Below are 22,345 nucleotides of genomic sequence, written 5' to 3'. Positions count from 1 at the left end.
CTTCAGCAACACCAGAATTGTTTTGTAACAAAGCAGGAGGGTTTTCACACAGCAGTTCAGCTGGCAGCAAAAGTACCACAAATAGAAATGGAGCCCAGGTATGCTATTGTTACTTTGTAGGCAGGCTGCCTCTTAAAATTCTCTACTATTGTCATTCCTGTGTGTTTAAACTGGTTGAATTTCCTCCTTCCCCAATCCCTATTGGTTTGGCTTTGTCTGCATTGCAGGATTTTATAATCTTTCTCCAACTGCACTTATTTTATGGATTCAGAAAAATGTCCTGTAGTGCCATGTTCTCATTTGTGTACAAATACAAGAGCTGACAAACTTCAAATGGAACCGTGACCTTCCTTTTAAGTTGCCTAAAATCTTGCAGAAAATACAATGCAATTGCACTTTGTATTTTAGTGAAACTGCAATCTACAAAACTCAATAAAGTAATTCTTGTAAGTGTCAAAGGCTGGGATATCTGTAGGATTGATGCCAGCTCAGACTGTTGTCTTTTAACTTTAAAAACTTATGTACAACTAAGGTAATGCAAATGTATTCAGGAAAAAAAATATAGGACTCTGAAATTATCCACTGTATCACTTTTTACTCTCTGTTCTCTTTCATTTTTCAGTCGTGTCACCCAAAAATATTGAGTCTAGGTATACTAAATGTGGTAGAAGTTGTAATTCACACCCAGAAAAACATTCTATTTGATTTTAAAATTAGCCATGTGGCTGTTTATCAACAGTGTGGTGCTATGTGATCTTCCATTTCATAATCTACAAAAAACCTAAGTTACCTTCTCTCATTTTGGCACATTTTGGGGGTCTCTATTCTTATATTTTCACATTCTAGCTTTGTTGAGTTGTAAGCAATTCTAATAAAGACCTTCACAACCAATTTTAAACCCATGTAAAAGTAAAATACTAGTAGCAGATGATACTACCATTAAATTCAGCATTCGCTCAGTAGCTTAAGAAACACCAAAAAAAAAAAAAAAAGTCTCCCAGTGAGAAGGAACCCAGGGAAAAAGAAAAGCTGACAAGGAGCTTGAAAAGGCCTTCTGGACACACAGGGTGATTTTGATGGTAACATTTGGGTGTTCTATTGTTTTCTACCATCAAATTCCTCACCCAGATGTGGAGTTAGTGTTGTCCTAAGTGAAAAGGGAAAACAAAGTCCTGTTGTGTACAAATGAAACATTTCTGCTCCCTCAGGGCATGAAAAAGGTAAAAAGGCTGAAATATGGATGGTGCCTAAGTGTTTTTCTAAGGCAATGGTGACACAACCACCAGGAATTCTCCATCAGCTTTCTGAAATCAAATGTGGGTAATGCAAAAAGTTCTTTGCTCAGTGCCACTGTGGAAGCATTATGCTGATCTTGATACTGTACACATCAAACTCCTCCAGCCACTGCTACTTAGACACAAAACCCTGGTGTACATTCAGCTTCCTTAGCACCCTGGTGCCAGTGATTTTAATTTATTGTAGTCCTGCTGCTGTTGCTCACCTCAGTGGAGGATGGTGGTTCTGCATCTTTGACAGGAGTGGGATTCAAAGGGGATTGTCCTTCTCTTAAAATTTCATGCTGGTATCAAAGAGAAAAACAAAACAAATTTTTAAGAAAAGGAAAAAATGTTAAGACACTTAAATATTTGAGTCACACTACTTGGTGAGAATCCCACCCACAGACTCACGGTAATTCTGCATTCACCCTCTCCAAACTGAGTTGTTGCCACCACCTACTCAAGCCAAAGTCTCCAAAAAAAAAGCTGAACCTTTTGCTCCATGTGGTGGCCACGATCCCACAGAGTGTGGTGCTAAAAATATTCTGTGGTTTCCAGTTTGCTATCCATTGCCCATCATGCCAGTGGTCCTCCTCTTAATGGTCTTTCTGGGAAACTACTGCCTTGCTGTGCTTCTGTTAAAACCTCAGGCACAATCTCTGAGGGAGACTAAAATTCATGGGTTTTATAACAGATTGCAAGACTTTATTAGCTATTGATCTTATGTCAGCTGTCAGAGAACACTTGGAGGAGATGACCACATCTTGAAAACTTAGAGAAAACTAAACCCATAAAAGGGAGCAGAGAAAATCAATTATAGCAGTTCACAGGAAAGAAGAAAAACTGTGAAGATATAGGTTTTATACATTCATGTCCCTGTTCATTCAATATACTGCATCAGAATTTTACAGATGGGAACACAGTAAGGAGTCCTGTGATCATCTGAAACCACTTGTAACTAATATTTTGTGAAAGAGGCAATAAAGACCGGATTGGATTTTGTGCGATTGGTAATTATTCACATTGTTACTTAAGGAAAGAGGATCAACCGGAATTCAAAATTCAAAATTCAAATCCAGCAGGAAAATACACGGGGAAGAACTATTTTCTCACATAGCAGGCGCTGGGCATGAAGCTCTGGGTGGGGGGGGGAGGTGTAAATCTACGGCTGCAGCTAGGAATTGCTTTACTTCATTCATCTCAAACTCTGCTTTTCACGCTTGGCGAGTTCCTGACACAAACCACACACGCCGTGTCCCAGCGCGGCGGAGCAGGCGCGCTCTCCCGGCCGCGCTTCCCCCACGCCCCGCGCCGCGGCGCCGCTGGGCCCCGGAGCGGACAGACGGACGGACGGACGGACGGACGGGCGGGCGGACAGACGGGCGGGCTGCGGGGCTCTCTCCACCTGCCCGCGGCCGCCCGCAGTGCCCATGTTCGGGGCGGGCAGGTACAGCATCCCGCGGCCCGTCACCAGGAACCTGGAGGACCTGGACTCGGTGCAGAGCGTCCTGCTGCACAGGTCAGTGCCCGCCGCGGGGAGCGGGGTGCCCGGCACCGCTGCTGCCCGGCACCGCTGCTATCCGAGATCTCTTCGGCCCGGGATCTCTTCTGCCCGAGATCTCTTCTGCCCGGCATCGCTGCTGCCCGGGATGGCTTCCCCAGCTCGGCAGCCTCCAGGACCCCCGTCCCTCCGCAGGGCAGCGGAGCCACCCGAGCCCCAGCGAGCTCCCCTTTGGCGGGGGCTGCCCCTCTGTGCACGGCAGGGGAAGCGAAGGGAAGGGGAGGCTGCAGGCAGGGAGCCGAGGCGCACAGGGGTTCCCCTTCCTGGAGAGAGGAGGATGTGCAGGTGAGGGGCTCTTACATGTGCAGAGAAACGTGCGGATTCTCTTTAATGGGTTGATGCTGTTGCATGCATGCCATAAGCGTTTTGAACCCTTCGCTAAGGGCAGGGGATAATGTATTCTAACTCGCACACAAATCCACGAGGGATGGGAAAGAAGTCCTTAAGTGGATGTACAGGAGGCGGCACACTCTACGAGAAGCAGCTGCTTTTCCTCCTGCTTTCACCATCCCTAACGTGCCATTTTCCACGGTATCCCCCTACAAAGGCATCTCGACAATAGGATCTTGCCCAGATCTGAAAGCCACCCTTAATGGCATTTTCCATGTGCTTAGCTGAGAGCCGCAGAAACTTTACGCAGAAAAACGCATCCCATTCAGCAGAATCCAAAAGAAGCTCATCTCCAGTTCTGCTAAAGTGTTTCCTGTTTCTCAGCCACGCTGGTTCATTTCCAGCTGCACAGAAAAAGCTCACGGGCACTTCCAGCGCCGGCTCCAAGCAGCTCTCGCTATGGAAACTAACAAGTGGTTGTTAACTCGGCTCAAGGCGTGTGAAATCCATTCCTGTGAGCGCTGGGGATGCAAACACAGAGCTCAGCAAGGAGGGCACGCTGCAATCAGCCTGTCCGGCACGGCTCTCTGAGGCCGCTTTATGCACAATAAATGCGCTCTGTGCAAACAGAACCCCGCGGACTTCTCAGTGACTTAACTGAAAATGTTCTGTTTTAGAGCTGGATTAAAAACGTGCTGCCCCTTGGTATTGCTTACGTTCATGTACTCTAAGAGGAATAAGGCTACTCATGCTTGAAACATTTGCATGTTGACTGACTGCAAATAATGGCTTTCTTTCATGCCTGACATGCCTGCTATGCATAGCAGGTGATCCTAAAAAAAAGGGCATTTAAAACATGTAAGGTGAAGTAAAAGCAGTAGGAAAAAATATGAAAATTACAGCTGCTTTTCATTCTGGAGAAAACTCTTAAATCTATGAGACTGTTTTTCAAAAGAATGGGATGAGTTGTACTGCTCTTCCCAGATTTTTCATGGCTGTCTCCCTGTTGGTTTTGTGTTCTTCTGAAATACCTTTTGTGATGAGAGCTGATACAGAAAGCTTAAGAAGTCAGAATATTCTGTTTCATTTATTGAGCACTAGAGTGTTTGCTCACAAAATTTCTGTCCCTTTGGTCCCAGAGATAGCTTTCATTCTCCGTGGAGTCTGTTTATATGTAAATTTGCCAATTAAAATGACAGCCCAGTGTCACTCTTCAATTCATGCCACTTTGCTGTGGATGGTCTCTGCACAGCCCTGTCAGAGGAGATTTTTTAATCACAGTCTTACAGAGTTTTATGGAAACCTGGTAATCAAAAAAATCTTAATTATTAAGGAATCCTTGTGAAATATGTATTTTGTCCTTTAAGAAACACTTGGGCAGGCGAGGACAAAGTTGTGTTGTTGTCATTATTCTTTAAAAAAGAGGAAATTATTTCTGACATATTTTGCTCATGCTGTTCCCTGGAGAAATATAAAAAACCAGGAATCAATAGCTGAAATATAACATCACTCATATTTTTTGGCTAGCTTTTCTTTCAGTAAACAGGTGTTAGCAAGAAACACAACTGAAAAACAAAGATGAAACTATTTCCCTCTTAGTTTTATCTGTTTGTAACGTATCATGTTTTATCTGTCTATCATTTGTGTCTGTCCAGTTCTTGGTAGAGCCTTCCTGGAAATATTAAGTGATGTGAAATCAAGAAAGGAAAAAATGAAACATTAACAAATCACTTAGGGCCTTCTTACCTCATTATCACTAATGAAGAGCTGCAATTTGAAGCATGGACACCAGTGTGTCCTATACCCTGTCTTCTTTTAACTTCAGTTTCCTTCTGAATACAGGCATGGATCAAGGCAGGCTGTTATTTTTAAAGCACAACAGCTTCTGAAACAGGTTAAGCCAAAAAAAAAAAAAAAAAAAAAAATAACAACAAGAAACTCTTGCTCAGGAAATAAATTTCCACACATGAAAGCTGTTCTTTGCAGGAACAGCAAATCAGAACAACCTTCAGGCTTTAATTTTCCACTGCTAAGTGCTCATTACCCAGTTCTCCAGTGAGGGTGAGCACTGATACTGATGGCAGTGATACCTCCTGGCAGATTTTTACCATCTGCATGTTAAAAACAGCAACTTGGCATAGAAGGCTCATGGATTCCTTAGTGAGGAGCATCAGCCCCAGCTCCTTGGATTAAGTGTGAAGTGTCTGCCAGAAGACAAATTATTTCAAGTTTCATCCTAATATTTATGCCCAAAAAATGACAGGCTTTGCTCTCAAGAGGGATTGTGTGGGAAAATCTGTGTCTTCACTAAAATAAGACCCTGCTGTGTGAGATATATATCCTGCAATCTTTAATTGTTCCCACAGCAGCAGAAATTCCACATTTGTTTCAGCAAAGTCTTTAGGTGGCTCCCAGCTACTCCTCTCAGAGGACCCAAAGCCTTCCATCATCCTTCCATTCCCAATATGCTTATTCCTATAAAATAGCAAGTGGTGTAAAACCACTGGCTCCTTGAGAGAGAGCCTGTATTTCTCACTCAGTGAGCAAACAACTGGAACCAATTAATCAGCTCTTGAACTCAAAGAAATTTAACTAACACAGCACCATCTGGCATTGACTATCACTTCTCTACAGAAACACTCCAGTGTGCTGCTCTGTGTATTAGAAGTGCTTGCAAATTAAGCATAATTAGGGAGGGTGGGACAGTGTATCTCACCTTCTAAATGAAACCATAGTAAAAAAGCTTTTTTCTTTAGGGAGTGTTTCTGTCTCCCTCTCTGGATAGGTTTGTAGTCTTAATAACCATAGGTTTGTAGTCTTAATAACAGAAATTTATCTGTGAAATCAGGTCTTCTTCAGGGACTTCAGAATGGCCCTTCAGTACTTAATATAGGTATTTTTACTCCAGTTGAAGCCTTAATCACATGGATGTGAGTCCAAAACATTTCTGTCTGTTAATTCACTTGAAATCACGCTTGCTAATGTACACTTCCCTCAAGCAATTTCAGACACAGCAATTTCATCCCAGGATTCTGTCACTCCTCTGTAGTGTTCCAGGGCTATAAAACCTCACTGCTGAAGCTGTGCAAATATCCCACAGAGCAGAGATTAAATCCAGCCCACGAAACGTGTTCCAACAATTACTCTCCATCCCTTTCCCCGCTCACCATGTGTGTCCTGACGGCTTTACTGACACAGCTACCCTGCAAGCTGTCTGCAGGGCTGCCATAGGTCTTGTTTTTCATGGATGTGAATAATTTAAGTCCTGAAAACCGAGTAGGGGGCTTTTGTGTGTGTGTGTGTCTCTTGACTGTGCATGATTTTACACGTGTAGACTGCAGGGGCTGTTTTAAGGTATTTGTTTGGGCCCGTCACATCCTCGCTTCTCCTGAACAGCCCTGCTAAGGAGAAAGTACCTTAATTCCTCACAGCTCGTTAAATTGATACAACAGCATATAAAATAAAGCACAGAGGCATCCCATTGCTTACCAGCTGCCCTCAGAACCTCTTTTTACCTCGTGTTTTACCCCTCCTGATCAGTGTTTGGTTACAACGCTCTGCGCCTCACCGCAGGACCCCGGAGTTTCACTGCCGGTGTGTTTCACGGGACGGCTGCTGGGACCGTGCAATCAGGCAACTAAATAAAGTGTGGTGCGGTGCTGTTGAGGCAGGGAAAGGCGTGGAGAGCCGGGGGAAGCCGGGGGACGCCGGGCACACGGCAATTTCCGCGGCCATGGAGGGTTCGCCCCCAGCGCGGAGGGACGGCCCCTCATAGCCGGGCGCTCGCGCGTCCCTCCGTTCCCATGGCGATCGGGGCCGCCGGCCAATGGGAGGGCACGGCGCGCATCACGTGATCCCCCGCCCGGCTCAAGGCTGTCATGGCGTCCGGGAGCGGCGCTGCCGAAGGGATGGAGGCGCCCCGGGGGGAAAGCGCTGAGCCCGCGGGCACCGGCAGCGACACCGACAGCGGCACCGACGGCGGCTCCTCGCTGGCCGCCAGCTCCGAGTAAGGGCGGGGACGGGAAGGGCGAGCCGCGGGGGCTCGGCTGGGGTCGCGCCGCCCGTGCTCAGCAGAGGCGGTGGGATCTGGGCTGGGCTGAGCTGGGTTTAGCTAAACTGGGTTTAGCTAAGCTGGGTTTAGCTGAGCTGAGCTGGGCTGGCTGCAGGAGCAGAGAGCAATGCGAGGTTTCAGGTACATCCCTGCCGAGCCCTGGCGGTATCGCGATGAGCGCTGGGTCCTGCATCCCCCCGGGCAAGCGGAGGGCAAGGAGGGACTTGGCGCAGGATGTAGCAGGAAAGGTGCAGTCTTTCATTTTAGTGTCCTAAGTCAGAAGGGAGTTCTGTAATAATACGTATTTTAAAGTACCTCCGGGCTTTTAGTTAATTTTTATATTTTTTAGTCGGGATGAAGTTAACCTTAGAACATCAGCTTGGTCCCCTGTGTTGACAGCTGTGCTTTACACTTCGAATGTGTATTTCACACATCTTCTAAGTCAAAAGATAGTTCTGTAATAATACGTATTTTAAAGTTACAAATGCAACCTCCAGAGTTTTAGTTATTTGTATATTTTTTAGTTTGGATGAAGTTAACCTTAGAACATTGACTTGGTTCCCTGTGTTACGACAGCTGTGCTTTACACTCTGCATGTGTATCTCACACATCTTCTAAGTCAGAAGATAGTTCTGTAATAATACATATTTTAAAGTTAAAAAAACACCAACAACCTCTGGTGTTTAGTTTATTTGTATATTTTTTAATTTGGATGAAGTGAAACATACAACAACAGTTTGGTTGATTGCAGCTTACAGCACTGACTTGGTTCCCTGTGTTAAGACAGCAGTGCTTGACATTTCCAATGTGTATTTCAGGGTCTAATCAATAGCATTTCATTCAGCGTGTTAGTTTCATCAGGCTGTGCAGGGGAAGGGGAAAAAAAAAAGGTTTAAATGGAGAAGTTAGAATTGTGTTCAAGCCTAGTTTTATTTGTAGTTGCCCTGTACCTCTGGCTCAGAGACAAAGCTGTTTTATCTGCCCCAACCTTACTTTATTCCTATATTTATAAGCCAGAAGTCAACTGTAACATTTCAGCCTGAAGCCATGGGTTTCTAATATTTTTTATGTTTGGGTTTAATGTTTTGTATGTTTAGGTTTTTTCTTTTCTCAATTCTTTCATCTGAAATGCCATTTTACTGTAATTCTTTATGTATGTTTAGGGGATAAAGCTGTACCACAGATTTCAGCACATAGCACATGTCTACTACTTGTAATAACATGTGTAATACTTTTAATAATTTATCTGTATAGCAATTTATCCAGCAGAACTTGAATCCTTTCTAACAATCAGCACAGTTTTTCAGAGATTTATCCCAAAGAGGAAATACCTGTGTGGGATCAGTGAAACTACTCTTAGAGAAATGCAGGCCTTCAAGTCTTTTAGCTCCTTTGACTGAAGCTTCCAGTCCTAGAGGCAAGTTGAGGTTATTGTGTAAGCATTTGTTTTAACACAAGAGAAAACAGATCAAAATAAGATTTTTTTGTCCTTTCTTCTTGCCTTGCTTGGTTTAAATTTATTGTGATGCTACAGCATTAGGGGGAAAAACTTCTCATGCTAGGTGCTGCCTTGTTTCAGATTTGCTTTTCCAGATGTCTGTGTGGATCTCTGTTGGGAAAGTGAGAATTTTTGGGGTTTTTTTACAGTACAGTTCCTTCTTGACTTCTCTCTGGAGTGGTTCTGTTTGGGTGAACACAGAGAAGTCATGCCCACAGCATTTTTTGGCCCATATTGTTCTAATCAAAATAGAGAACAAAGCTGGAGGACTTGAGTGTATGAACTCATGTCCAGGCTGAAATTTTGACATCTACCCCAAAGAAGAAACAGCTTTTCCAAAGATAAGTCTTCTTTAAAGAGGGAATAAAATGCTATCATACATAACAAGAGTTTTTGCTAATCCAGATGTAATTTCTTTGTAAATTTCTAGTGTTTCCTTTTTTGTTTCCTTTTTTGTTTGGGGTTTTTTTTTTTTTTTTGAGGGGGTGGAGTTGGTTGGTTGGTTTGAGGATTTTTGTTTTTTTGTTTGTTTAGGTTGGGTGTTGTTGGAGGCTTTTTGTGTGTTTGTTCTGCTTTATTTTGCTTACACATGCCAGAATGTGGGAGTACTCCTTAAAAAAAAAACAAGGAAAAACTCTACTCATGTTATTTCTTGCCTACCACATTCTGAGAGAAGTTGGATCAGAACGAGTGTGCCCTTGACAGCCTTTAGGTTCTGTCAGCATTCTGATACTTTCTTGCATAAGAACTCAGGATTTTGGAATTCCAAAACTTGGATTTATCCCTCAGGTATTGGCAGATTATCACAAGTGGTGGCTCTTCTTTTAAACTATCTACTTGGGCAAAAAAGCTAATAAATGCAGAGGACATAGGTGATGTTTCTTCTTGTCTGCAAGACCCATAGACTTTTCTCAATAACTGGAGCTCTAGAAAGAGTAATGCCAATGTTTGCTGTATTGTTAGTCCAGCCAGATCCTCTTGTTGAGCCCTTAAAGGTGCTCTGGTGCAATGTCTGTATAATGTTCTCCATTCAGCTAAACTTTGTCATTTATCTGTGTTTTCAAATTAATGATTCTCTATTTGCACTCCTTATTCAGTGAAAGTAGTTCTAGTGTAAAATGTAGGAATGTGTGTTAACTTTAAACTGTTATATTAATTATGATGTAAATCCCCAGTCTTGTTTTTCTTTATAAGCTTTGTATGAAAGAGAGAGACCTCTTTCTCATCTGGTTAGGAAGAATTAACTGGTTTTGTCTATTCCTGAAAATCTTCCATGCAGAACATCCCAGATAATTAAACCTCTGAGGATTCTTCTTACTTTGGCCATTATGGATTCTCATCTATCTGGAGTAACACTCCATGATTCTCCTCGAGGTTCATTTGGTTTTTTGCCCTTCAGCAGGCAGTTTTTGGTTTGTTTTGTTTTTCCTCAGCCCAAAGAGTATGATTTCCTTCAGTCTCCTTCCATTTAAATGTGTTTATAGGCTACATAGCATTTGTCTCTTTGTTCTGGGTGTGTTCCAGTTATTACATCTTCCTTAAAACCTGCTATCCAAAACTGGACATGGCTGACACATCACTGTTGCCAAATTAGGACAAAATTTTTTTTGCACTGTGCTGATGATGTTTCTGTTATATCCTAGACCTGCTTTGCAGAAATGTCTTGCTCTTGCCTTTGGGTGATCCACACCAGCTGCCAGATCTGTTTCTGTAGCAGTGCTGCTGCCTCTTTGCATTTTTAGTGTGCATTTTTGCAGATGCTATTTGGAACTTGGCTTTTAAAAACTGTTCCCTAGATTTCATCTTAGATTGTTTTGGGGTTTCTTTTAATGTTAAATCTAAGTGATTTTTAAAATGTTTATCTTCTCTTTCCAAAGGGCTGGCAGTGCAAAGTGTGTTCCCATAGCATTACAGAATATCCTGAGTTAAAAGGAGCCCACAAGGATAAACAAGTCCATCTTCAGGCTCTGCACAGGACCACCTCAAAAAATCATGCCATAGTTATATTACAAATGCATAAAGGAAAAAAGAACAGGAGAGAACAAACAGAATGGAATTTTTTCTCTTAAGAGAAAATCCCATCATGCACATGAATGTAATTACTAATTAAAACTTGCACGTCAAAGAAATGTTTGTTTTCTGAAAAGAGAATACTGCTTTTTGCAATGGCTGTTTTCCTCTAAGGAAAACAGAAGAAATTTGAAGAAACTATTTTACTGGTGAGAGGGATGTCTCTCCTTGCCATATCCATCATTTATCTAAAACAAGCTCTAATCCTTGTGGCAGACTTAAAGCAGTTGAGCTGTCAATGTTCAGGAGGCAACAATTATTTTTCCTGCTTTTTGTTCAATCCTTGCATTCTCTCTGTCCCCTCCCTACTTAAAATAATCAGATCTCACTTGCACAGTGATCTTCCTTATCAGAACTCATTGATCATTCTTTCTTTTCCAGTGATCTTGAGCCTGAGTGGTTGGATAGTGTGCAGAAAAATGGAGAATTATTTTATTTAGAGTTAAGTGAAAGTGAAGAAGAAGTTCTGCTTCAGAACAGCTGTCCAGAAATGCCAGCAGTGAATCATGTCAGGTTTCGTGAAAACGAAGCTGAAATCATTCAAGAGGGATCACGAAAGGAGAGGAAGTATGAACTGAAGAAATGGACCAAAATGCTAAAAAAGAAGAGTCTTTTACCAAAGAGTTCTGGTAAGAAAGGCAGTGGAAGCTGCAATGAGCACCCCTCTGGTCCTACTTCCATATTGAAGCACCGCTCTGCTCAGAAAATGGGTGTCACTGTTCAGCACAAGTACAAAGATGTGTCTGTGTATGTAAATCCCAGAAAACTCTCCAGTGCTGGGGAAGAAGAGCAGCAGAGGCTGCTGGAAGCCTTAGTAGGGATTGTCCATCAGTCCTCATGGAGCAGCAGAAGAGTGGAAAAACAAGGCAGGAAGGATAAAGTCACCAGAGGAGCCAGTGAGGAGAAGCTTGTGGTACATGGCTTGGTGCCAGGTAGTTCTGCAATGAAAACTGGTCAAATCCTGATTGGTAAGTAACTGAAGGAATAGCCAAGTGCTGCACTCTTCCTTTAATGTGAAGATTTGTGGGGTTTTGCTGGTTGAGGCAGCTGACTTGAATATTCTTGAGACGTAAGCAATTGCATCAGTTCTGCAGGGGTTGCTTTATGTCATTGCATCTGATGGTTTGGTACCCAGTCAGTTTTACTGTGTTACTGCTTTTTAGAACATGTGGCATAACCTAAAAGGTGTTAGTTAATACACTGAGGAGATGAGCATCCCTTAGTGTTCAGAGACTGAGCAGCTTGGAGCAAGAAATACCCCACCACCACCTTTGACTTAGGATTTTAGCTGAGGATTTCCTCAGTAGATAAGTGGGACTGGAGCAAACCTATAGCCTGGCAGATACTGCATTTAGATTTCCTTTTTCTCCACAGCATCCTCCTTAGATAAAAAGCTTTGCTTATATATGCTTTAAATGGATTTTGTATCATAAAAATGAGGGGAGAAATACTGAGTAAGATACATTCTTACATTACAAACTTTCCCCACAGCCTTGTTTGGTTATTTTTCTATTTAGCAAGTCCAACAGCAGCTTCCTCAGCAGTTGTGACTTTGGGAGGCTCCAAATGCATGGCAGGGCTGCAGTTTGGGGAGGCAGTGAGCCAATACAGCCTTTGTGGTGGTTTGGCAGTCAGGCCCTTCCATGAGCTGATGAAATAGGCTGGCAGGAACCTCACCCAGAAGAGAAATTGGCTGTCTAGTATTTTGCTGGTGCAGTAAGTTAAACTGGGGTCACAGAAGGTCTGACAGGCACCCAAATGTGAATGATAGAGGGGAATAAACTGCTGTCAGGGGTAATAAAGGAGCAGAAATACTCCCACTCCAGCACTGAAGCCACTCAAAACTTGGCACTCACAGGACATCAACCTCAGAGACAGTAAATGTGAGACAACCAGGCCACATCTGTAAAGGGTGAAAAATTATTTAATTACCCTTGGAGATGGTTGCTCACAGAGTGGGAGAGCAAAGATGTGAGGTTGGTTAGAAGATCATTAAAAATCTGAATGCTATAAGTGTAGGGGGACACAGTATGGGTAAATGAAGCTGGTACAGAATGCAATCTTTTCCCCCAGAGTTGCAGCTGGAGCAATTACTAAAGATGAGGAGCAGGCCTGATGTTAACAGGCCACACCTGTGGCCAATAAGAGCAGTGGTATAAAAGAGTGGATTGGTGGGGTCTGGAGCCAGATGGCTGCTGCAAGGACCAGGAGCAGTCAGTGCTTGGAGGGGCTGCCTGTGAGAAACATTGAGGAGGTCTGGAACTCTGGTAGTATGGAATCCTTGCACTATAATGATAGAGAAAAGCCTTGATATATAAGACAACACCCTTGCACTATAGTGATAATAGAACTCTTGATATATAAGACAGCATATGAATATCACAAATCCCTCAAAGTCAGCATGAGCTCTTTTGAAATTCCAGTGTTGTGTGTGTAAAAAGGCACATCATGCTTCAACTGGCTGATTGCTCCAGCATGAGTTTTTGGTAGAGATGCTGAAGAATACTCCAGAGGGAGAATTGGATAACTTTCAAATTTTACCAGCAAGAACTGATTAGTCAAGAAGTGGGGGAGGAGAGAGCGAGTTTCCACTTGATCTGCTTAAGGGTGTTTAATCTGATTAGTGTAAGAGTGGGTGTTTGTAACCTGGGAGTTAATTTGGGGACACAGATTTGCATATAACATTTTTGTGGGGGCAGGTGTGAAGTCTCACCAGTGTAGGCAAGTACCAGATGCAGGAGATCAAGGTGACCTAATCAGGGACAGCGTTTCATCTGCTGCACTTAATGCTTCCCAGATCTAGTGGGGACAGAGACTGTGGGTTTGTTTTTAGCTTGTTTGAAATAGAAGAACATTTAAGTTCATCTAAGAGGAGTCTTGCACTTTATTATGTCCCAGGCTATCATCAGCCTTTTTTTTTGCACATTGGAAATGAAATAGTTTTAAGCATACTGGGGTTATTCAGCTCTTAACTGGGAAAATGAGCTGTGTTCAGTGCCAACAGTGGAAAATATATGATTTTCACATAAAAATACTTTCAAATTATATATCTATAGTGAAGCTCAGTACTCTGGAATTTTTATGTGGTGTCTAGAAATAGGGATGCTTTGCATTAATTAGATGCTCAGATTTCAGTCTAGTCTGCTTAAAGAATATACAGTAAAAAAATGCTGTTCTTGTCAAAAATCTGTTGGGTTTACTGCTTCTGTACTGCACATCACAGGATGGGATAGCTGTGGTGTACACCTAGAGCCTGCTTTAGAAGCAACTAGAGTTCAATAGGTAGCTCCTCAGATCGTCACAGCAGCTGAAGCTGGACAGAAAGTTCAAGCACAATAACAACAGAACTTTGCCTTTCAGTTGTTGTTGATCAAAGCAGGTTTTAAGAGTCATATGGGGAATTGTAGAAACAGCCAATAAAGGATGGTTTTGTGCTCCGCCTAAAGCTGAAGAATTAGCACAATGTGAGCAGCTTCTTAGGTTATCAAAATGAGGAATACCTTATCAGCACAGCATGATGCCTGCTGGCTGCTCTGCTGATAACTTTGTTTATATCCAGTGACCTGTATGTGTATAAACATTAACCTGTTCTTGTGTAGCTTTATAATATTTCAGTGGTCCAGACCAGCTTGGCAGTAGTCTTTTGTGAGCCAAATCCAAATTATCTTTTCCTTTAAAAATACATGCTTTAAAATGACATCTGGTTGTCTTCCTGGTCACCAGTTTGCAGCACTCATTTTGACTCACAAAGTGGTTTATGCTTCGGCATTTTTAGAAGTAACTTCTTTTTCCATCCTTAATAATCACTTTCCTCAGGTGGCTTCCCCTATTTGTTTTGAAATGTGTGTCCTTTATAGCTTTGAACACTTCAAACATCTGTTTATTATTTGCACAACACACTTTAATTTTTGGTTTGAAGGTTGCATATGGAAGTCGTCAGTCTTGTTGCTGTACTTTATTAACCAAGTGGAATGCAGGCACTGACCATATGAAAGCAAACACAACAGTTTTGCAAGCTAAAAAACCCTCCTGCTTTGTAACTCCAAGAAGATGGCACTCAATCCATGTGTTGTTTATCAGTTCCTTTATTTTTTATTTTTTTTTTTTTACATTTAGCAGGCCAGCATCCATCTTAAATTTTCAAAACAGAAAAGCCCTCATTGATTTTTAAACTCGCTGCCGCTTTCATTTTGGTTAAGATGAAATAGAGTTGCTTCTATCTTTTTAAGTGCTTTTTAAGTGTCTTTTGTATTTTTGGCACAACTTTTTCCTTGCTTCAGTTAATTTGTAACATTATGCAGAGTTTGGTCTGCTGTGGAAAACTTTGAGCATATCTTCAAAAATGAAAACCTCAAAATACGTTTAGATCCTCACAAAAAAGGGTTGTGATAGGTAATGCCATTATAATTTGGTTCCCAGTCCCCTTCAAATTGAAACATGTTGGCTTCATGCCAGGGAAAAGTTCTTTTAAATGCTGTTGAGCATCATTTTTATCATAATAAAAGTAAAAAATTAATTCCAGTGACACTGAAAATGCAGTAAAGCTCTTTTCACCAGGAAAATGTACTGTTGTTATCCTCTTTGAAAGAATCTTAATGCTCTCATAGCCAAATAGCTCAGCATGAATCTTCTCAGTATGATACTTTATCAGTGTGTACAATTGTCAAAAAATTGTGAAAACTCCCCCCTGACAAGAAGTAATTGTGTTTGATAGTAAAGATGGGCTATAATAATCCAGTTTTGAACATGTATGCAAAAGCTACAGCTGCTATTGCAGATTTCAATTGAAAGGTCTATGTTCTTAGAGTCCTGTCAGGAAAAAAAGCCCTTGAAAGGACCAAAATACTGGGAGAGATTGTGATTTATATGTGAAATTACCATACATGGTGTATTTGTTGAAAAGACTCTCCAGAGTAGACATGTTGGGCTCACAGGATGGAAGCAGAGTTTGTGTAAGCTTTGCTGTGCTCTCACTGTGGCGTTTGGGATGTGGCTTTTATTCTTTTACTCGCCTCTTGAGGCACAGCAGCACTGGTGTGGATGAAAGCAGCCTGCTAACATATAAAACAAGTAATTGATCTGCCTTTCTTCAGTAGGAATGCATTCCATAGTTTGCCCTTTTTGGAAAGGCATATGGGAATTTTCTAAGTGCTCCCACCAACTCCTTACCAAGAATGGAGCAAACTAAATATCAGGATTCCATGACAAAAGTGTCCTCCATCCTCTCCCGTGGGAACCGTTTGATTTTCATATCAGGAAAAAAAATGTGCCCTTCCCATCACAGTATGGAAGTTGTGCTCAATTGCCAGTCAGTGTCCCTGGGCTTAATCCAGTGGGCATCTACTTTTGGAAATGGTGCTTGCAGGTTTATCTCTAGGGAAGGGATGGTTAACAGAAGTCATAGTCTTGTGCCTCAAGTGGCAAAGAGATAGGCAGCTCTGAAATAAACGTTCTAGGGATGTCAGCAGTGCCGAAGACTTTGCTAAACTCTGTCCTTAAAGAGGCAGGAATAATTCCAGCAGCTGTGTGCAGACTGGGTGTTTGAGATCAACACATCCTAGTCTTAGTTGCTGCTGACTGGGTGTGAGGAGTCTCTTCTGGTGAGAAGAAATAAAGTAGAGTTCTGTTTCATCACTCAGGTAAAGTTCAGCCCTGCTTAACGTTGTGCCGAGAACATGCATGGATGTCTTAAAGTTGCTTTGTGAACTGAGAATCTTTCCACAGTAAGTGACAGCCCTGAAAAGCTTGATCATTGATTGTTATGATATTTAAGTAAAGCTTACTTCGTTCCTTGAAAAGAGTCACAGAATCATAGAGCAGTTTGGATTGGCAGGGTCCCTAAATGTCATCCAGTCCTTTGCCCACACCACAGCATCCAACCTGGCCTTGGGCACTGCCAGGATGGGGCAGCCACAGCTCTGCTGGGCACCCTGTGCCAGGGCCCCACCACCCTCACAGGGAACAGCCTCTTCCTAATACATATTCTAAACTATTTTCTTCCAGAAGGACTTGTCTTTTTTCTGAAGGTACATTTGTAAGGAATGATATCCTGGAGCTGCCTGAAGAAAATTCCTCTGTTGCAGTGGTGGTTCATGAGTGATCCTTTATTCTGATGTTTCTCCCTATATCTTTAATTCAGTGATGTTTTAGAGTGGGATGGTTTCACTTAAATCTGCAGACCATTGAGTTAGACTAACTTAAACAATTGACAAAGCTATTTATTTTGTATATATTATATATACACTTTGATTTCACTTAAAATGAATTATTCAATCATTAGGTAAGTGAAATTAGATTAAACTTAATACAATTGCATTAATTTTTTAACATAATTGGTGTCTGAAGACCTGAATTTATCTTTCTGTAAGTTTTTCACACTGCTAAAGGGCAAGAAACAATTCTCAAACAAAATGTAGATGTCAAGCTCTTACAAAGTACAACTTGCATGTATTAACTCTTTCCCTGCAGTTAATTATCACACTGAGTAGATCTTGTGGTCATGTCCTGCTTTAAGACTACTCTGAGTTCATCATTTTACACAGCTCATACTTTGCCCAGTCATGTTATTTATTCTGATAGTTCATAGTCTCTATTCTTTGATGACTGTTGTGGGTGGCAAAAAGAAAAGTAGCAAAAAATGCAAACACTCCACCCCCAGTTCTGGAAAATCCACACTTATCAGTAAAGATTTTCTGTTGTGTATCAAGTTGCTTTTCTTTGATACAGGATTTTCTGGCAGAAGGAAGGCAGCCTTACAGGGCTGCTTGGGCTGTGTGCTCTGGAAAACTGTTCCATGTATGGTCCATGATTACATTTTTACCAATTGGATGGAATAAATATTTACTGCTGCAATGAAAGTTTTACATGTGTACATTAGGCGTTGAGTAAATAAAACCCTTGGAGTGTGTAACATGTGAATACTGATGGCTCTTCTCCCTTCCAAGTGGCTTTGTCAGTTCCACCCTGGTGGTTCCAAAACATTCCCTCAAGTGCTGAGGTGTGGATCCTGGTCTTCACAAAGTGTGTGCAGCTCCCCTGAATGGCTCTACAGCAGAATTCCTAAAGATCCAGTCAAACAAACAGAACACAAACAACTTTTGTTTGAGGAGATGAGTTTAAGATGAGTACAAGAGCAATTTATGCTTTCTCTTGTAGTTGTGGGTAATGATCTGTAATGCAGTGTCCTTAGCAAAGAACATAGTAATCCTGTTTATAATTCTTGTTATATTAGAGTAGCCTGAGTGCTCTGCTTTTCATTACTAATTTTCATGTCCTGGGGCTCTGGCATGCACTTACTGAGTTCCTTTTAAATGCTGTTTAACTTTGAGCTTTTCTGTCTTTGAATTACTGTTATGTTGAAGATTGGACAGACTAAAACTTAACTGTGCTGTGCATCAAGAAGCACAGAGTTTAGGGAGAGAGCTGTTTCTTGAAGAAGAAAACTTTAAACATTTTTATATGTAGAATAAAATGTAGCCTTTTCTTGGTTTTGCATTCAGAGGGAGTAGGAATGAGTTTCCCTTTAATGTAAAAGAAGAGTGAGCAACTGATTACCTGGTGTGTTAAAGAGGAATATTGGTTGGGTTTTGGAGGTAATCAGTGTGTCCTTACTGATGGTGAAGAAGGATGTTCTGTCTCTTGTTGGCCTTGATTTTGATCCCTGTTGGTTTTGAGCAATGGACCTTGTACCTGGGAAAAACCCCAGTTGCAATTTGCAGGTATTTAAAACCAAGGCAGAACATAGAAATAATGGTAACTGCCAGTCTTCTTCTGAACTTGAGCATTCTGTGGCCTTGAGTAGATTATCAGGGAGTGGAGAGACCTCAGAGACTCAGGCTGTGCTTTTCCATGGTGTGCATGTCATTAGCACTGTGTCACTTGGAGCTGAGCAAGTCTTCTCCCTGGAAAATTGAAATACACACTGAACCTTGCAGTGCTTTATTTCTGCCCTTGATGACATCTTTCTTGCCAAGTCCAGGCTTAAAATGTAACTATGCTAAACAAGTAGCAAACATCTACTTAAATATAACAAAATGGACATTTGTGACAGCTTGAATGGCATGTTAATTATTTTTTAATAACTTTGTTTTGCTCTGTGTTGTGATGGAGTAGCAACTGAATTTCTCATGTCTTGTCTGTTCCACCTCCAGGAGATGTTCTTGTTGCTGTAAATGATGTCGATGTGAATTCTGAAAACATAGAGAGGGTTTTGTCTTGCATTCCAGGTCCTATGCAGGTACAGTATACAGTACTATTGAACATTTATTCCAAAAATCCTCTCTAAAAGTTAGTACTGCTTCTAGCCCTTTTTTTCCTGAGGAAACAAAATTTAGGTGGCCTTTTTCTTAAAACCTCCTCCATTGTCTTTTAACTGCGTTGCTTGACTTCAGTCAGAGTAGAAATTTCAGAGTTTAATTCTGATCAGAATCAGAAAAATTCTATGAAAATAGGTGCTGATGTCTATATAGCTGAAAAATCAACAGGTCAGCAGAGTAGTAGTGGGGTTTTTTTTGCCAATTACTGTGTTTAAAATGGTAATAATTGCTCTGAAAATACTTAAATAGAATAATTATGTCTTCATCAATATAAACAAGACTCACAAACCACAACAGTAAAAACAAGCCTGAGTTAACATGGAGTGCTGTTAAAAACATTTAAGAGCACTTAAATTGTAAAATTGATACTGGTTTAATACTTAAATACAAAAATTAATTCTTGGGGTTCTAAGAGATGTTAGATTGAATACTTTCAAGATCTTTCAAAACTCCACAGTGATGAAACTGATAAAAGTTAGTAATAAAAATTGGTACCAAGAAAAGTTCAAAAAAATCTGATAAATGATTTTTTTTTTTTCCAAAACTTAGTGCATAGATCTTCCAGCTGAATCATTTTGGAGCTCTAATGAAGAATTAAAGAAGTAATGAAGAACTAGATAGCTGTTTCAGAGCTAAGCCAGGAGAATGTTACTTACCTAGGATGTTACTAGCATAAAATGGAATATTTTGAGTTATTCTGCTTAAATACACTTCCTGATGGACAGGAAGACAAAATAAAAGTTGAAACTTTTATGTGTATGAGGTGTGAGCAGGAGCAGGTTAAAAATTAAAGTGTCTCTTGGTAGTTTTTCTTCAGGTAGAATATACAAGGTAATGATAATAATACATATTTTATAGTCCAGAGATTTTTTTAAAGTGGAAATTTGTTTTCTTGAACACAAAGGTCTATTTGCAAGTTTCTGTGGAAATATATGTTCAGTTGCAGTGAGATTGAGTGCTGGGGATGTCAGTTCAGGAAGCTTTGCAAGATACCTGACAGCCTGAAGTTTCCCTGAGCTACCGGAGCCGTGGTCAGGTACTGGCAGAGCTCCATGGGAGAAAAGCCTTTGACCAAATAGAGAGTTGCTGTAACTGTTATTAAATACAGAATGCTGAAAAAGGCAGAGATGATGCAGTGTGTGTGATTGCACCCTCTCCAGATGAGGGTGTGGGTATTTCTTGTTGCCCGAATGCAGCCCTTGACGGAGCAGTTCTGGTGATGCAGTGTCAGTGTTTGCTCTGTCAGTAAATCTGTCAGGCAGGCAGAGATTACTTGAATTGTGGAACAGTTTGTCATGGTGGCTTTCCAAATCCTTTCATTAAAGTGCAATTATTCCTTTTCCACTGGGCAGCTTGAGTCAAGCCAGACAAGTGGTGGCTAGAATAGACTAGTGGAGATGTAAATACAGACTTCTGGGTTTTTTGCAATGCACTGCGCTGCAATCGTGCTGCTGAAGGAACAGAGGGTTGTTGTAGCTGACATTTTGTAATACAAGCCAAATTGTTAGTGTTTTCATTGATCTTACCTTGCAGAATATCAAAAAATATGCAATTTAAAGCCTTTTTACTTATGTTATTTCTGTAAGTGAAGTCCCTATTCCTCTGGATTCATGTTAAAAATTGCTGGAATTTTAAAAACTTGACTACCTAGATTCAATTGCACTATGTGACATAAAATATCTCATTATTGTGTTTCCAGAATTTTGTTTTCCTTACCTCAGATTAGACAACTAGATCTAGGCTTGAAAGGGCTGGTCTAGTGCATTTAGTGAGTAATAGAAGTCCAAGTGCTACATTAGTCCTTTCAAAATGGTTGCTGTTTCCTAGCACCACAAGACAGAGAATACAGAAGAGGAAGGGCAAGATATGCTGAAGGAATATACTCTTCTTTACTCTGATACTCAGAAGTTGCAGAACCATTTTACTCAAAACTTGCTAAAACTATCCAGCCTGAGGCAGACATCTAGAATGAGAAATTTCAGGCTGAAATTTTGAGTTGCAGTTGTGCAGACCATAAGCACATGGCAAACAGATACCGGGAACAGGAAGCAGCAGGCAGCCTTTAAAAGGCAGGCAGTGCCCCCAGCTCTGTCTGTAATGAAATCCATCTTCCAAGCATGCAGCTTTCTTGCAGATGAAATCATGCCTTTCTGGGGCAGGCCAGTGGCACAACAGCTCTGTTTTCTGTTTCTACACTGAGAAATGTATCATGGTATTAGGAAGCAGATTAAATACAGAGTGACCTTCCAATCATTACTTTCCAGCTTCCAGCAAGGACTTGTAGTATCAGTTAAGGGTTTCTATGTTCTCCTTTGTTTCTTAAAATTCCTTTGACCTCCACAGCAATCTGGGGCAGTGATTTATGTGACTGATTTGTATTATGTTAATTATCACTGGCTTTCAAATTGCCATCTAACCAAGTGCATGTCAGACCCCCATGTTCCTGTGTTCTGAGAAGAAGTTAATTGTTCATGTCTTACCCTGCCATGGCTCTGGAGAGCTCTGTCATGTTCCACTTTGTCACCCTCCCTAAGCAGAAAATGATGATCCATGTCCCTCACAGTGTGCTGTTCCTGCCACCTTCTTGCCATTTGATTAAAGTCTGCTTGAGAAATGTTTTAAGTATTGAGAACATGAGCATGAAACATAGAGTGGAATATTAATGCTTTTCTCATTCTTCATGTCATTTTCTGTTTTCTGTTGTGCATTGAACTGATTTTCTTCAGGAGAAATGGAATCAAAGCTGTGGAAGATTTCACAATCACTACTTATAAAAGGGGACTTGAGTAGTCATGTTTAATCAGATCCTATGCACTGCTCAGGATGAAGATTGATTTCTTCTCCACAAAAAAAATTATATATATATTTAGGATATGTTGAAATGCATTCTCTTGGTCCATTTCTATTCAGTGATGTGGGAGGCAGCATGGATGACTCCAGACTGAGAGAGAGTTAAAGCTCTGTTCAGTCCAGTTTGTTTTGAGCTCTTCCCTGGAGGATCCTATGGTTGTGTCTCTTAAGACAAGACAGACTAAGTTTGTTTTTATTTTAATTGGGAGACTAAAAGATAGACTGCAGCAAGAATGACATCTGTGTGTCATTAATGTAGAGACTGTAGCCTGAGTGTCATGGCTAAATGTCCAGAGACAAGATGCAGTAGAAGCTGAGAGAAATAACTATTGAGCCTTAAGGAAATCTGTAAGAAGTTAGAGTATGAGGAAATATTCTGAAATATATGCAGAT

General features: G+C 41.3%; 1 protein-coding gene across 2 annotated transcripts in view; it reads left to right on the top strand.

Moving 5' to 3' along the window:
* Positions 1–7,040: 7,040 nt before the first annotated feature.
* INTU (inturned planar cell polarity protein) overlaps positions 7,041–22,345 on the top strand; it is a 34,188-nt gene continuing 18,883 nt past the window's right edge. For both annotated transcript variants that reach the window (XM_054283874.1, XM_054283875.1), the window contains exons 1-3: positions 7,041–7,174; positions 11,169–11,755; positions 18,938–19,023. In XM_054283874.1, coding sequence (XP_054139849.1) covers positions 7,047–7,174; positions 11,169–11,755; positions 18,938–19,023 — 801 coding nt within the window. In that variant the 5' untranslated portion in view covers positions 7,041–7,046. The remainder of the gene's footprint in view (positions 7,175–11,168; positions 11,756–18,937; positions 19,024–22,345) is intronic.

Source organism: Melozone crissalis, unplaced genomic scaffold (assembly GCF_028551555.1).
Source record: "Melozone crissalis strain CALT ecotype California unplaced genomic scaffold, PUWL_Pcris_2 ptg000039l_1, whole genome shotgun sequence".
In the NCBI taxonomy this organism is placed as follows: Eukaryota; Metazoa; Chordata; class Aves; order Passeriformes; family Passerellidae; genus Melozone; species Melozone crissalis.
This window is presented reverse-complemented; position numbering and strand designations above follow the sequence as displayed.